Source organism: Emys orbicularis, chromosome 4 (genome assembly GCF_028017835.1).
Source record: "Emys orbicularis isolate rEmyOrb1 chromosome 4, rEmyOrb1.hap1, whole genome shotgun sequence".
Taxonomy (NCBI): Eukaryota; Metazoa; Chordata; order Testudines; family Emydidae; genus Emys; species Emys orbicularis.
Window position 1 is genome coordinate 31,167,770 of NC_088686.1, and position 17,779 is coordinate 31,185,548.

The 17,779-nt window shown below is 44.4% G+C and overlaps 1 protein-coding gene across 1 annotated transcript in view; it reads right to left on the reverse strand.

Annotated features, from left to right (window-relative positions):
• The window catches only part of GOLGA5 (golgin A5), a 32,715-nt gene that overhangs the window by 9,491 nt on the left and 5,445 nt on the right, over window positions 1-17,779 (reverse strand). Inside the window, exons 4-8 of the mRNA XM_065403278.1 lie at window positions 17,397-17,616; window positions 16,274-16,397; window positions 13,021-13,224; window positions 9,800-9,970; window positions 8,476-8,604 (exon numbers count right to left, since the gene is read on the reverse strand). Coding sequence (XP_065259350.1) covers window positions 8,476-8,604; window positions 9,800-9,970; window positions 13,021-13,224; window positions 16,274-16,397; window positions 17,397-17,616 — 848 coding nt within the window. The remainder of the gene's footprint in view (window positions 1-8,475; window positions 8,605-9,799; window positions 9,971-13,020; window positions 13,225-16,273; window positions 16,398-17,396; window positions 17,617-17,779) is intronic.

Genomic DNA, 17,779 nt, shown 5'->3' on the forward strand with positions numbered 1-17,779 from the left:
CAATCTCCGTATATAAAATGCCACAGTTATATATGATACTACAACTATCTTAGTGTGGCACTCTGTGCTCCAAAGCAGTACCCCGGCACCCCCATATTTACCATGGTGATATAATTATATGTTTTGTATAAAGTGTAACTTGTGAGATATCATTTTAAAAGGCTTGATCTGTTGAACTTTAATATCCTGTTGGATTGTATGGGCTATCATTGTACTTGGAGTTATGAAGTTTTGCTACTCGCGTGTTACAGAAATATGTTGTGAGGTTGGGAACACCCACGACCAGCCTTTCAGGTGCAACAATGGAGGAGCCAGATGCGCTAATAGCCCATTAAAGGGAATACACACAAGGACTGCCCCAGGAACCTATACAATGGAGACTTCTCAGTGACAGCATGTAGACAATGGAGATTCCTTGACACATGTCACAACCATAGATGTTTCCAGCAAGCTGGAATAAACTATAAAGGAGGGGAAGTGACATCATCACTTGGCCTCTCTCCCCCCAGAATTCAACACCTGGAAACACGTCTGGAGAACGAAGACTGAATTGGGGAGGTGGTTCCAGACTGGAAAAAAGAATCCTGTGTATTCAGGAATGAAAACATCAGGGTGAGACACTGCTTGGGTCAAATCCTGTCTAGTTTATAAAACTCAGATTGTGATTTTACTTTTATTTCTTGGGTAACCAACTTTGATATGTACACTTATTACTTATAAACACTTAAAATCTAGCTGTAGTTAATAAATCTGTCTCATGTTTTACCTAGAACAGTGTGTTTTGGTTGAAGTGCTTGGGAAATCTGCTCAGGAACAAAAGCTGGTGCATGTCCTCTCCACACTGAGGGAGGGGTGGACTGGGTTATAAACTTACAATGGTCAGGCTTCTGACCAGGGCAAGATGGTACAGCCCTGGGGTCGTAGTCTGGGGAGCTGGGAGAACTGGCTGGAGCCTTTCTATTGTTAATTCATGAGTGGCTAGGAGAAGCATTCATGTAACACTGCTGGGTGAGTCCCTGCCTGTGGATGTCTGTGTAAGTGCAGTATCTTGAGAGGTTTGCAGCTTGTCACAACATCAAGTGTGAGAGGGAGCCCCGGTTGGTAAGCCAGAGGGCTCAGCCGTACCCCACTTCCAGGTTACAACCTGGGGAACCCATCACACTTAGTACCAGATTTACCTATAATTTGGGTATTATAATAACTCATTATGTCCCTAAAACGGAAATTTCAGTTTGTTAAATGAATATAAAAGAAAATTACTGTAATTTTCACTCCACCTCTGTCTTTCTTGATATAGCACTGCCTTAGAATATATCCCACACTCGTAAGGACAGAGGTAACAGGATATACTCTACCATCTGCTTTGGTATAATAAACATTATTTAGCCATCCATCTAGAGCAGACTTGAACTTTTGAATTTTAATTAGTTCAAGCTAGCATCTAATTAAAATGTAACTTCTAAAAGGACAGATAATCCTACAAAATAAATTGTTCCTAGCACTATGGTACATTCTCCAGCCTTCATTATTTTCTCTCTTAACAGTGGCAACTTATTTACAACAATAAATATTTCTATCAAGATATAAGACACTGGTCTGTGTTCAACTGAATGATGAGCCTAATAGTACTAGTCATTAACAACATGCCCTATTATGCCATAATTTAAAGCAGAGAACCCCTCACAGAAATCACTGTGGAGTTTTGCTTGAAGTCTAATGGCATAATATGGCCCAATGCTCTCAGAACCCTTTATTAGCAGCATACACTAAGCAGTCTGGGAGTAACAATATTTGGACAATGGATTTCAAAAATGTCTGCATAAGTAGGCACATTTTCAAACTACTACAGGCTAATGTAATCAAGACTTCCTTAAGTCCTTTGCATGAATTAGGCAAAAAAAGTCGTACCCCATTTTTAAGTGTTTTAATGTTGATATTTAAATAATGTTTAAACCATCTCACTGGAAATGCAAAATATGAAAGGAGCAAACAGATGTTACACTTACTTTCTTACACAGAATACACCATTTACCTATGCAGTAAATACGCTGTCATTTCGACTATATTCCTATGTCTAAAACTTAAGCTATTTTATCTTTTGTTGTTATAAACATTTACAACAGCTATATGTGTGGCACTCCTGGATAATACAGGGTGTTTTTGCACACAAATCTGTTGGATCTCCCTAAAACAAACCACAAAAGATTGAAAAGACAGCTTCAAAATTGTGCCTGGTGTTCTTGTACTTGATGCTTTTGATAACTACACCTGCTTTATTCTTTTCTGAAAAATAAAATCTTAGAGAAAAATAAGTTTGTAATTCAAACTTTTACCAAAACTAGGATCTGGGATTGTCAGGCTTTTTGTTTTATAAATCTTCCTTCACAATTCCAAGAAATACAATGAATGCACATAAGTTGTAGATTCTGAAGGCAAGTCCTGTAATTTCTATGTTACTTGTTTAAAACACATCAATATGCACATCTTACAGAAAAGTGCAGAATGCATATTCTGACTATGCAGAACAAAAAGTCAAAACATACAAATACTGGGAGACTGTCATAACTTTTAGTAAAATGTTTATCATTTTAACAATTTTACCATCTACATTCATAATATTTACTCCTTCTGAAAAGACTGATGTGAAGAGTCAAGACTAGCCTCCATCATATCTCCTATCAATGTACTTCAACTTGACAGCAAGATAAGTCTAAAGGACTACTTGAACAGGAAACTATGCTTGAGTAATAATCTGGAATCATTGCTAGTTTATTACCAAAAATATTTATTCAACAGTGCTAAACAACATAATCTTAGTTCATGTTTACAAAAACAGCTGGAAAAAAGGAGGTAGCTGATTAGCAGGGATCCTAGTTTCCCATGATTTAAAAAAAATAAAATAAAATTCTCCGATAAAAAATCCTATAAAAATCCACATTTTTCTGTGACTGAAATGAAACACCCTAGCCTAGATAGATAGATTGAACACAATGTTTTATTGATATACAGTAGAACCCGGTTTACCTGAGTCTCCATTATCCGGCTCTCCATATTAACCAAACCACCAGCCGCCCGGGAGCTGACCACCAAAGTCCCATCGCTGTCAGTCCCAGGTGGCTGGTGGTTTGGTTAACATGGAGAGCCGAATAATGGAGACTTGGATATATGGGGTTCTCCTGTATATGTTTTTATTTTTTCACAAAATGTAAAAAACTAGAGATTCTCTGTAAAAACGCAAATTCTGTGTTTTTCCAAGGCAAACGGCTCTATGGGATCCCTGCTGATTAGACACTGAAGGCTTTAAGATAATACATGTATTCAGGACAATGGAATAAACTGAGCAGCATTGCTCCATCAGACTCATTTTAAAGAAAACACAATATGGAACTAGCCAGGCAAGACCCTGGCAAAACTACCAGTGAAGTCAGAGGAAGGCAACAGGAATGTCATAACTTCTCAGAGAGCTGACAGCCCCCAAGCTTTCACTGTTGCAATGGGCAACATCTTGATATACCTTGACATTCTGTGATGACTTACTACTTACAGAACATATTTATATGCAAGTAGGAAAGTATTTAAATATTAGGAAAAATAAATAGAAAAAAGTTCATTTGTTCATGTATTCCATTATACCACTAGATGTCAGTCTTCCACCAGTATACCCAAATTATCTTAAATTTTAAACTATATATCATTTAAACTACATATACATACGTTATATTTTATAAATCTTACAAAACCAAAATACTTGTGTTGAAAAACAATTAAGGCTGTTATGTAATTACATTGTTACTTATTACATCATTTACAAAATTCAAGCATTTAAAAGCTGAGAAATGAACAGTTGCAGACATCATAATTTATACTGCTCAGATTATGAGAACTGTAACAATCTTAAAGTATTAAATGTGAATGAAGTACATTATTTTATCTTGCTTCCAATATGTAAACATGTTCTTTTAAATAATATTGTTAAATGGGAAATATCAATTTATTTATGTATTTCATAACACTAATTTTTAGTAAAACTATGTATATATAGACTTGCATCTCAGGCTGATGAATGTGTGTATTATAGAAGTGCTCAGGTTTTGTTCACTTTGCAAACGGGTTGTAATCTATTTCAATTTTGAGTTTACTAATGCAAAATATTGTGTTGGAGCTAAGCTTATTGTGTTACGATGAAATATATATTGCTTTATATTTTATAAGAATAATGTGTTGTTTAATTATATGGGCAATATTTATTATTTTCTTCATAATTCTTTTCCTTTGCATTAGGCACCTGTAAATGATGCAATATGCATGCTTACCTAGGTTCCCTGTAAGCTTCGTGGCCGTGCAACAGGCTATTTAGGGCCCCGCAGGTGCCCAAGCCTGGCCCCGCCCCAGCTGCCGCGGCTGGGGAGAGGAGCCCCTCCCCTGGCCCAGCCCTGACAGAGCTGCTGCGGCTAGGGAGAGGAGCCTTTCCCCTGGCCCAGCCCCACCAGACGTGCCGTGGCCAGGGGAAAGGCATCTCTTCCCCACCCCACCCCAATCCCACGTGCTGCTGCGGGGAGAGCGAGTTGTGGAGAGAGCAAGTTGCAGGAACTCCTCACCCCCGCCATAGCCCCGGGGCAGCTGCATCCCAAACCCCTCATCCCCGTCACCACCCCAGAGCCCACACCCCCAGCCAGAGCGCTCACACCCCAACCCTAGGCCCCCTCCCGCACCCCAATCCCCTCATCCCTGGCCCTACCCCAGAGCCTGCACCCCCCAGCCAGAGCCCTCACTGCCCCCGCACGCCAACCCTCTGCTCCAGCCCTGAGCCCCCTCCCACACTCGGAATTCCTAGGCCCTACCCTGCCACATGAATTTTGTTATGAGCACCAATATGGAGGTAATGTGTCACACATCATCTCCATATTGACGCACATAACAAAATTCATTCCACACATGGGTGGGAAAAATTAGAGGGAAACACTGATGCTTACACCTAAATTTGCCAAAATGAATGCTCAACACAACCTACCATCACTCTGAACAATGGCAAAAAAAATTACTGTAATGTCACAGCAGAGATTATACTCCTGGTCTCTCTGTTTCACAGCCAATGTCTAATGTACACAGCGCCTCTCTAACAACCCACTGAAGTTCTCCGCACAGTAGTTATCTCATCAGAAAAATGTCACTAACAATGCTTTGCACTTAGCTTGTGCTTTCTCATCTGCAGAACCCAAAGCACTTTACAAAAAGGGGTAAATGTTATTAGCCTCATTTTACATTTCGCCTTAAATATAGACATTTGAGAAGACTGCATATAAAGCCCAATTCGGTTTCCAACTTCCTGTGTAAACTTGGGTAAGCCACAAACTGTCTAGTCCATTCACACCTGCTGCAAACAGACCCTTCAAATTCCTTCTAGGTCCGGGGGCGGGAGGGTGAGCGAAAAAAAGGGGGAAAAATACCCTTTGATAGGGTATAAAAGGAATAGTTTTATCAGATCCTGTGGTTTCATTTCACTTTTGAACGGTAGGCCAGATCAGTTCAGAGTTTGATGATGCAAATATTTGTCATCACCATGATTTTATTTTTTTGGCTGCTGGCTTCAAAGAAAATCATGTATTGATCTTTCAAATACAAATTTTACTATTCCTTCCCTTAAAAACTGCCTCTTGCACAAGTCATTGTCAAAATCTATCTAACTTTCAAGTCTGCTATGTAGAGTAGTTTCATTAGAGATATGGAGGGATCCAAAGAAACATTAGGTGTTTTGCAAACATTTTAAAGGAACACTCTGGACTTATTTTCAAGAGTACTTACTCAGATTAATCCATTTTTCAGAAAACATTCTAATTGTCAATGAGACTTAACTCAGACTACAAAAGCATGAGGATCTCTCTTCTGTTTGGAGTTAAAGTGAGATAGAAATCAATCTTGTAATGGGACTGTAGTTGCAACCTTAACTATAGGTTTCAGAGTAGCAGCCGTGTTAGTCTGTATCCGCAAAAAGAACAGGAGTACTTATGGCACCTTAGAGACTAACAAATTTATTTGAGCATAAGCTTTCGTGGGCTACAGCTCAATGAGCTTATGCTCAAATAAATTTGTTAGTCCCTAAGGAACCTTAACTATGAAGAGGCAGCCCCCTTTCCGTTATAAAGAATGTTCTTGCAGAACTAGAACTGGAATCCTGTCTCTCTAGCTCTAAAACCACCAATCTCTTATAACTAGAGCTGAAGAAAGAGCTCTGAGAGCAGCCAACTATAGAAATATCCTTATATCCTTTCTAAATTGCAGCCAGCCAATAGAGGGCAACATGCTCACACACACAGGCCCTAATCCTGTAATCAGTTACTCCAATCAGACCCCTGTATAGTTGTGATGGGGTGTACCAGACCCCTGACACTCCTGCTGGAGGCCTCATGGGCCTACCACACCCCGCCCCAGAAAAGGAGCAGTAGAGGGAGTCCTTCAGGCTGCCTAGAGTAGCTGTGGGGAAGCAAACAGAGTCCGGCAGGCTCATATAAAAAGGAGCTGCTGGACAGAGCAGATCAGTCACTGGCTGGAGCCAGAGATGCAAGGATGGTGCTCCTGGCTACAGGACCTGCAGAGCTGGATACAGCGGCTGCTGGCAGGGACTAGGGGAGCAAGGAAGATGCTCCTGGCTGACTGCAGGGACTCAAGCAAGACTTCAGCCCTGAACTAAGGGTGAAGGTAAAGGTGAAAGGGCTGCGGGGAAGTGGCCTAGGGAACAGTAGCTGCACAGTTAAAAGGGACACAGCAGGGTTCCTTGGTTTTTGTAGGGTTCCTGGGTTGGGACCCGGAGTAGTGGGCCAAAGCACTTGTCAGGGGTCCCTCCCCACTCTGAACTCTAGGGTACAGACATGGGGACCCACATTGAAGACCCCATAAGCTTATTTCTACCAGCTTAGGTTAAAAACTCCCCAAGGCACAAATTCTCCCTTTTACTTTGGATTATGTAAACGCTCCCACCACCAAGTGATTAGACAAAACTTAGGGAAAGGACCACTTGGAGTTCCTACTCCCTCCTAATATCCCCCCAAGCCCTACACCCCTTTTCCTGGGGAGGCTTGAGAATAAACAAGATGAGCACAGACCAACCTTGGGTTTTTTTAGGACATTAAAAAAAACCATATTCTTAAAAAAATAGAACTTTATTAGAAAGAAAAAAGGTAAAAGAAGCACCTCTGTAAAATTAGAATGGAAGATAATCTCACAGGGCAATCAGATTCAAAACACAGAGGATTTCCCTCTGGGCAAAACTTTCAAGTTACAAAAAGAAAACCAGGAATACACCTCCCTCTCAGCACAGAGAAAAATCACAAGCCAAAATAAAAGTAAGCTAACGCATTCTCTTGCTAGTACTTACTAATTCTAATGGAGTTGGATTGCTTGCTTTCTTGATCTGTCTCCGGCAAGCACACAGAACAGACAGACAAAAGTCGTCCCCCCCCATATTTGAAAGTATCTTGTCCCCTTATTGGTCCTTTGGGTCAGGTACCAGCCAGGTACTTGAGCTTCTTAACCCTTTACAGGTAAGAGGACTTTGTGCCTCTGGCCAGGAGGGACTTTATAGTACTGTATACAGAAAGGTGGTTACCCTTCCCTTTATATTTATGACAGCCCTGAAGAAGGGGAGTTTACACAGGCCCAGGGAGCAGACTGAAGACTCTGAAGAGGGTCAGCATTTGTGGCCTTTGATAAACCCTCAGAAAGGGACAGAACAGAGAGCGACTCAGCTGGAGTCAGTTGGGGTTCCCCAGGAGACAAAAAGTCTCTAAAGAGCACTGCTCCATCCCAGAGCAGGGACCGTTTGAAAAGGACAATTTGAAAGCTAGCCTAGACAGGAGCTAAGCACTAAGCCCAGAGAGAGAGCTAAAGATACTAATACTGTGATAGGCCCTGTTGGACTTGTACCCTAAAAGGAGTTTGTTTTGTTGTACACCTACGGACTGTGTGTGACATGGCCGGAGGGCTGAGTCATAGAAAACCTGCTTGAGAAGTTAAATGCCCAACAGGGGTTGCCGTAAATGGCACCGCTAGAGACAGAATGCAGGCAGATGCACACCCGATGGGAGGCACTCATGTGAGGTGAGTGGCCCCATCACAATGGTTCCATTAACTTGAGCTGAACTCCCTGAAGGCAGAACAATATATTTGTGCAGATCAGATTGCAGGAAGCACAATGCCCAATTCTGTACCCACTGAAATCAGTGGCAAATAATTCCTACTGAAATCACTGGGCCTAAAACTAGTAACACCACAAATCATCAATGCTGTTTAATTACAAACTAATTTCTTCAAATACAGCTGATACATGACAAATGACTGACAAATTCTCTTCAAACTTTACAGAAGCATTCTCCTTTGAGCCTTCATAGTAACTCTGGCAACTCTAAGCCAAAATGCTTTTCAAAGCCATGGTTGTATAGGGCCTAGAATAACATTTCTCAGCTCTCTGTAATTCTTTACCTGCTTTTGCCGTTCCAGTTCAGCCTCCACTTCTTGTTTGGCCATTTTGTGGGTTGTTATCTGTTCTTGGAGGTCTTGAAGTTGTTCTTTTGCTGACTCAGCTTCACTTACCTGCTGAGCCTCCATATCCTAAAAATAATATAAATGTTATTGTTCCAGTAACATCAAGCCACACAGCTATCACTGTAGTAATAGCAAAAACTACTCCCGCGGAGTGGAACTTAAAATGGCTTTAGCCACTTTTTCCCCCCTCTCATTGCTTTCAAGAAAAAAGAGCCTCGGTATAAATGACCAAATAGTAATAAAAAATGTTTTAAAGTGTGTATGTAAATATGCGCGTCTTTTTTTTTTTTTAATATTTAGGTACCTCCAACCGACAACCTCCTTTCTCATCCTGTCTACAGGTTGAAGCCTCACCAGGTAAACTTGTACATCGTTGCAGGGAGCAGGGCTAACCACAGACAACGCGTTCCTGCTAACACTGTGTGTGTGCGGGGGGGGCACTTCGGAACAACTCAAGTCACGCACCCCCCAACCTCCCCCCAGCAGCACTCCCCCTTCTGGAAAGCAGCCCCCCTGCTCTCCCAGGAAAGCAGCAACCACTCCATGCAGCTCCCAGCTGTTCCTCTGCCTCTCCCGGAAGAGTTAAAGCAGTGGTGACTCAGAGCAGCTCCCAGCTGTTCTTCCACTCCTGCCTATGCCTCTCCCTGACCAGCACAGCCCCCCGGCTCAGCTGCTCCGCAGGGAGAGGGGCCCAGCCAGCTGTACCATGTGAACAAGTAATCGGGGGGGGGGGGGGAGGCATGTGACCCTGCATGCCCGCCCCTGCGTTGCCTCTGAGGCCAACTAAGGGAACAGTGGTTGCCCAGAGACTACAACTACTGTGAAGATCAACAGTCCTAAGGAAGCTTAGAAGAACAAAAAGGCACACCCTTCACTTGCCAAAGAAATATCTATGACAGTTTTTTGGGCAGAAATACCATCTTTCAATGGGGGCGAGGACAGACAGTAATAGGGGCAACACCTATGTCCTCTCTCCCCTCATGCCCTCAGACACCTTATTACCTCTACCCTAGGAACTGGAGTGGTCAAGGAGAATGGAGAGAAACTGGAGTATCAATGACAAAGCATTTGTCTCACCCCCAAGAGATTTTTAAAAAAAAATACTAATAAATAAATGTTAAAAGCAGCATAATAGTTGTTCCAACCGTAACAAGGTGTCTTGAATACCATTATAGTGGTATTAATAGAAGCAACACGAAGGCCACTGTAATCCCACATACTTACGTGGTTAACTACAAGGACTGCATATAAAGATATCTACCTGTAGCTCTGTTCTCAGCTGCTGTATCTGCCCCATTAATTTCTGTATTTCCTCCTTCTGTGTTTCTTTCTCATGTCTCAGTTCTTCTAATTCCATGGTGCTTGCAGTAAGGCTATCCAGCCCTTCAATGCCAGAGCCTTCTTTTAGGCTGTTTATCAACTTTTCTTTAGACTGAAAGATTAAAAATGCTTTTGTATTAATAAAGATGCTATTAAATTCTACCCTTAAATACATATGCTCCACTCCCCCGAGTATATAAGATCCATGCTTGAATCTCTCAGCAAGACTTGGCTCTAAAATTTCAGGCATGAAACTAAAATTAAAAACTACATCTAACATTTTTGTAATATATATATTACACACACACACACACACCCCTAGGTACTGAACCTGCAATTTGATCCATGTGAGTGAACCCTTACACCTGCATGGAATCCACAGACTGTAGCATTGCTCCGCATCAGCGCAGTGGTCCACCCACAGACTTTATAATATGAGGGGGCAAGGAGTCCAGGAGACCTGGCTGTATTTTAAAGAAGCCTTATTGAGGGCGCAGGAACAAACCATCATGATGGTGCAGAAAGAATAGCAAGTATGGCAGATGACCACCTTGGCTTAACAGAGAAATCTTCGGTGAGCTTAAACACAAAAAGGAAGCTTACAAGAAGTGGCAACTTGAACAGATGACTAGGGAGGAGTATAAAAATATTGCTTGAACATGCAGGGGTGTAATCAGGAAGGCCAACGCACAATTGGATCTGCAGCTAGCAAGGGATGTGAAAGGTAACAAGAAAGGTTTCTACAGGTATGTTAGCAACAAGAAAGTGGTCAGGGAAACTGTGGGACCCTTACTGAATGGAGGAGGCAACCTAGTGACAGATGATGTGGAAAAAGCTGAAGTACTCAATGCTTTTTTTGCCTCTGTCTTTACAGACAAGGTCAGCTCCCAGACTGCTGCACTGGGCAGTACTGTATGGGGAGGAGGTGAGCAGCCCTCAATGGTGAAAGAACAGGGTAACGACTATTTAGAAAAGCTGGACATGCACAAATACATGGGGCCAGATGCAATGCATCCGAGGGTGCTGAGGGAGTCGGCTGATGTGATTGCAGAGCCATTGGTCGTTATCTTTGAAAACTCGTGGCAATCGGGGGAGGTCCCAGACGATTTGGAAAAAAAAAAAAAGACAAATGTAGTGCCCATCTTTTAAAAAGGGAAGAAGGAGAAGCCGGGGAGCTAGAGACTGGTCAGCCTCACCTCAGTCCCCGGAAAAATCATGGAGCAGGTCCTCAAGGAATCCATTTTGAAGCACTTGAAGGAGAGTAAGGTGATCAGGAACCGTCAACATGGACTCATCCAGGGCAAGTCATGCCTGACCAACCTGATTGCTTTCTATGATGAGATAACTGGCTCTGTAGATATGGGGAAGATATGGGGAAAGTGGTGGATGTGATATATCTTGACTTTAGCAAAGCCTTTGATATGGTCTCCCACAGTATTCTTGCCAGCAAGTTAAAAAAGTATGGATTGGATGAATGGACTATAAGGTGGATAGAAAGCTGGTTAGATCATCGGGCTCAATGGGTAGTGATCAATGGCTCGATGTCTAGTTGGCAACCGGTATCAAGCAGAGTGCCCCAGGGGTTGGTCCTGGGTCCGGTTTTGTTCAACATCTTCATTAATGATCTGGATGATCGGATGGATTGCACTCTCAGCAAGTTCGCAGATGACACTAAGCTGTGGGGAGAGGTAAATACGCTGGAGAGTAGGAATAGGGTCCAGAGTGACCTAGACAAATTGGAGAACTGGGCCAAAAGAAATCTGATGAGGTTCAACAAGGACAAGTGCAGAGTCCTGCACTTAGGACGGAAGAATCCCATGCACTGCTTCAAGCTGGGGACCGACTGTCTAAGTGGCAGTTCTGAAGAAAAGGACCTGGGGATTACAGTGGACGAGAAGCTGGCTATGAGTCAACAGTGTGCCCTTGGTGCCAAGAAGGCTAACGGCATATTGGGCTGCATTAGTAGGAGCACTGCCAGCAGATCGAGGGAAGTGATTATTCCCCTCTATTCGGCACTGGTGAGGCCACATCTGGAGTACTGCGTCCAGTTTTGGGCCCCCCACTACAGAAAGGATGTGGACAAATTGGAGACAGTCCAGCAGAGGGCAACGAAAATGATTAGGGGGCTGGGGCACATGTTTTACAAAGAGAAGCTGAGGGAACTGGGCTTATTTAGGTCTCGTCTGCACTGTGGGGGAGGGGTGTCCATGTAAGATACGCAACTTCAGCTATGGAATTGCGTAGCTGAAGTCAACGTATCTTATTTCGACTTACCTCCCGTCCTCACGGCACGGGATCGACGGCCGCGGCTCCCCCGTCGACTCCACTACCGCCACTCGCCCTGGTGGAGTTCCGGAGTCGACGGGAGCGCGTTCGGGAATCGATATATCGCGTCTAGATGAGACGCGATATATCGATCCCCGATAGATCGATCGCTACCCGCCGATCCGGCGGGTAGTCTGGACGTACCCTTAGTCTGCAGAAGAGAAGAGTGAGGGGGGATTTGATAGCAGCCCTCAACTACCTGAAGGGGGGGTTCCAAAGAGGATGGAGCTAGGCTGTCCTCAGTGGTACCAGATGACAGAACAAGGAGCAGTGGTCTCAAGTTGCAGTGGGGGAGGTCTAGGTTGGATATTAGGAAAAACTATTTCACTAGGAGGGTGGTGAAGCACTGGAATGGGTTACCGAGGGAGGTAGTGGAATCTCCATCCTTAGAGGTTTTTAAGGTCTGGCTTGATGAAGCCCTGTTTGGGATGATTTAGTTGGTGTTGGTCCTACTTTGAGCAGGGGGTTGGACTAGATGACCTCCTGAGGTCTCTTCCAACCCTAATCTTCCATGATTCTATTGCAGGATCAGGATTTTAATTTGCATGTCAATTATCTAACTCAGTCTTTAGCGGCATGGGATTCTATTAAATGTAATTCTATCATCCTGTATTTTAACATCTATTGCACCATTATAATATACTGTTAATATAAAGAGTCCAAAGGCAAATATATCACTGATCAGATGTAGAAAACATAAATGGAACAAAATTAAACATGATGACCCATTCCAATGATTCATTGCTCCATTCCATTTTAAAATCATGTGTCAATGTTTTTGCATTAACCTGGATTTCTTCTCAGTTATTTATACTCAGAAGGGAGTTGCATTCTTACCTGGAGTATGCGAGTAGCTTTTTGTTTGTAGTCCACCAATTCCTGTTTAACAGACTCCAAATTGTTTTTAGTTACTTTGACTTGCTGCTGAAGCTCCTCCACTCTCCTCTTCTCATCCACATATTTTCGTTCTGCTGCAGTAACTGCTTCTGCCAAGTTCTGCCGCTCAACTTCCATTTTACTAAGGCGAGCAGCAAACTCATTCTATTAGTGGCAAAAAAAGTTTAAACAATTAATACAATCCCAACTTTCAGTTAGCAAAAAAGAGGTTTCAACGCTGACTATATAAGAAACAAGACATTCACTCCCTCCAGGTTAAAATCTTCTTCAGTACTTTTTATTCAGACAAAACTCACACTAAATTCAATGGAGTGCTAAATCCTAGAAAGCAGCCAGATCTAATTCATTAAACAACAGATATTTTCTTTACTGAGTAAAGAAAATTCATCCTATTATTTAAGCCATATGACTGACAAAATGAGCAAATTGCCCCTTGAAAAGACACAGTCCACTTGGGATTTAGACCAATGTTCCCTCTAATTTTTACTCCCCAGGGAATTCTGCGCCACGTGCACGTGCAGAATTTATGTCCCCCGCAGATTTCTTTGCTTCCCTGCAGAAAAATGACTTTCTGACGGGGAAGCAAAGGGAAGCCACAAGAGCTGTCATCCCAGGAGTATGTTTCGGGTGCCCAGGGCAGCCGGCAGAGAAGTAAATCACTGTGGGGCAGGAGGCGGGACTAGGGAAGACCTAGCTGGTGGCTCCTACCCTGCACTAGGCACAGCTGCTAGTTCTGGCTGGGCTGGGGAAGACGGGACTTCCTCTTCCCCTGCACAGCATCCGGGGCCACGTCAGACCCACCCCCAGATTTCTCCCTGGCTGTAGGAAGCTCTTAAAACTCTCCCCTCCTTCCCCGCCGCACTTCCTGCACCCATTGCACCTCAGTTGCGGGGGGGGGGGGGGAAAGGGGGGGGAAATCACTGTATAGGGAGCTGCTCCCACATCCATCCAACCCCCATGCATCCATACCCAGACCCTCCTGCCAAGCCTCACCCCCTGGCACCCAGAACCGCCCCCCCAGATGAGCCCCACTCCCCCTGCACCTAGACCATCCTGATGAGCCACCCGCACATGGATCCCCACCCTACCAAGAACCAACCAGCTGCATCTGGATCCCCGCCCCACTGAGCCCCACTCCCCCAGCATCTGGACCTCCCCCAATGAGCCCCCCACACCAAGACCCCCTGTCGAGTCCTATCCTCGCCAAACCTAGACCTGCCCCCCACTGAGACCCAACCACCTTCACCTGGACCCCCCTGCAGAGTCCCATTACCATTGCACCCAGAACCCCCCAACAAGCCCCTGTGCATCCAGATCCCCCACTGAACCGCCCGCACCCAGATTGCCCCACACCGAACCCCCTCAACCCACACCTGGATCCCCCCACACTAAGCCCCTCCACACTTGGATCCTGCAATGCTGAGCTTGCCTGCCCACACCTGCCTGGTGCATCTGGCATGGAGGGGCAGGGCCCTGGGGTGTTTATGGGGCAGGCCCTGTCCTTGCGCTGTGTCAGGGTTGGGTGCAGCCTCATCACTGAGTCCGTGTCCCGGGGGGAGCTGCACAGTGATATCCCACCTCTGTGCAGCCAGTGGCCTGTGCTCCCCAACATAGGCACTGACTTCTAATGGTGCCGGTGGGTGCTTGACCCCCCCCCCGCCCTGACTCCACCCCTGCCCCGCCCCCTCCCACCCCCATTCCAACCCCTTCCCCAAAGTCCCCGTCCCAACTCTGCCCCCTCCCTGCCCCTATTCAACTCCTTCCCCAAATCCCCGCCCCAGCCCCGCCTCTTCCCCCGAGTGCGCCATGTTCCCGCTCCTCCCCCACCCTCCTGGAGCTTGCTATAGCATAGCTGTTTGGCGGCAGCAAGCGCTGGGAGGTAGGTGGAGGAGCGGGGACGCAGAACGCTCAGAGGAGGCGAGGTGGGGAGCTTGGCTGCTGGTGGGTGCACAGCACCCACTAATTTTTCCCCATGGGTGCTCCAGCCCCGGAGCACCCACGGAATCAGCGCCTATGCTCCCCAATGCCATGCTGGAGCCTCCACATTTATTTGAAGAATAAAATTTGCAGAATTTTGCAGAAATTTAAAATATTGTGTGCAGAATTTTTAATTTTTTGTCACAGAATGCCCTCAGAAGTAAATCACCTCCATATAGGTGCACATAACAAAATTCATGTGACAGGGGTGGGGCTCAGGGATTTGGAGTGTGGGAGTGAGGGCTCCGGCAGGAGCTGCAGGCTCTGAGCTGGGGCTGATGGGCTCAGGGCTGGGGCAGAGGGTTGGAGTGCGGGGGGGGGAGGGGAGGGGAGGGAAGAGGCTCCAGCTGGGGCTGCGGCGGGCTCTGGGGTGGGGCCAGGGATGAGGGGTTTAGGGTGCAGGCTGCTCCAGGCTATGGCAGGGAAAGAGGACTCCCCTCAGCTCTGTCTCTCTGCAACAGCACCTGGGCAGGGGGCGGGGAGGGAAAGGGAAGGAAGAAGAAGAGGTGCCTCTCCCCATTTTGGCAGCTCCAGGGCTGGGGCCGCAGGATGGGCGCCTCTCCCCAGGCAGGTCTGGGGGAAGAGTGTTTCTCCCCGCCTCTCCCTGCCACAGCAGCTCTGGGGTTGGGGCTGCGGGACAGGCCCTCTTCCCCGGCCGTGGCTGGGCGCCTCTTCCCCAGCCGTGGCTGGGCCGGATTGGGGTGCCTCTCCCCTGGCCACAGCAGGTTTTAACATTTTCTTGTTGTAGAGTGAACACCCAAAAAGCATACTAATTTGGGAGAATCAGAAAAAAAATGCATCGATGGATTCCATTGTCCAAATTAAGTGCAGTTAAGTAATAAGCAAAAAGTATAAACTATGGAAAGTAAACAAGATTAAAACTAGTTCAGTAATCTATTAGCAACATGAGTTCACAAACCTATTTAAAGCGGAGTTTTATGTTTAAACACTAACAAAGTCTGGTAAAAACAGAACTACAATAAAAGTGGTCAATAGTTTCTGGACTGTATCACCACTGAATCTGGAAAATAAAATTTAAAAAAGCTAAATAAATTAGTGTACAATGGACACCTACTTCATCAGAGGCCAGATCCTGCTAAGTACTCAGAACCCTTAACTCCAGGCAAAGTCAATGGGAGTTGAGGGCACTTAGCACCTCGGATTTCAGGAACCCAAAAGCAGAATCTGACACTCCACCTCCGTTTTCACATCTAACCTGCATCTGTTTGTAACTTTCTTGTTCTCGCTTCAATGCGGAGTCTGCATCATGTAGCCTCTCCTGCACAGTTTGAAGGGCTTGATTCTGCAGGCTGCTCCCTTCGCTGTGGTCTTGTATTATTCTAAAAGAGTATTACAGAATGTCATTGAAAAGTAAGCATATATACTATGCTTTCAAGGTAGAAACAATAAGGTGATTTTTTCACTCTCTTATGTCAGACAGTGCTAATTAAATGATTTGCCTGGTTTTCACTTTGCAATGTTTTTCTTTTCTAATGCAGAAAAAATTCTACAAATATATTTTCTTAAACACTAGTTCAGAACACAGGTAGAATAGTAAGAATAAAACCTACAGCTCATCTAAAAGTAAGAGTACCCCACATATTCTGTCGCCTAAATTCTACTTCTAACTTGAAGAGTTTTACTGTTAGGTTTGATTTTTTTTTTTTTTTTTAAATAAAGGAGCAAGTATTCAACTGACTACTGAACACTCAATGTGGACACAAACAGGAAAGTTCTTACACTTGTAGGCAAACATTTTATTTGCCCTTTTGGCCAAATATAGTCCTTATCAATGTGAGATCTCAAATTTCAGACTTCTCTCTCAAATATTAGAATTACACAAATGGTTTATATAAAACGCATTTGAACAATTATATCAATTCAGTCACAAACAGACACCGACACAAGCAAGTGGCAATTAATCTTATTTAGGACTCTGACCTGTTCCCACTGAAGTCAATGGCACGCTTATGCTAAGTATAAGGATATCTGAATCAAGCCTTAAATAATACTTACATTTTTTCTAACTAAAATTCTCAAATCTAGATATACAGACGCTCCCCGACTTATGCAAGCATTCCATTCCGGAACGCCTTGCATAAGTCGAATTTTACGTAAGTAGGGGGCGTCTATCTGACAATTACGCAAAAAAAAAAAAAAAAACCCGCTTATGGAACTTTTTCCGTAAGTGTGGGTTTGCGTAAGTCGGATTTGCGTAAACCAGGGAACGTTTGCATAGGAAAGTGATAACAATTGTCATTTTGACTACTGGAAACACCAATCTTTATAGCTTGAATTCTCCAACCTATTACTATTGTTTGGAATGGGTTTTAAAGTACCGTGATTTTTCACTCTGTAATGCTTCCAGGGCTTCTGTCCGAGTACTCAGTAGTTGATCAGCTTCTTGCAACCGCACTTTCAGCACGGCCAGTTGGGAATCCTTGGCAGAAACAGCTTCTGTAAGATCATCAACCTGAGCTTGAAGTTCTCGAACCACCCTATCACTCTTTGAATGGTCAACATTCCATTTTTCTACCCTTGTTCTGGCATTCTTTAATTCTACAAAAAAGAAAAAGGATATATATGCATATATACAATAAAATCTGCTGCCTCAAGAAAAAATAAATAGTATTAGATGCCACATGGTTAGAATGCCGCTTGTGTCACAATCCATACAAGAAAAAATTAAGTGCAACCAGTTCAGTTTATATAACATTGAAAA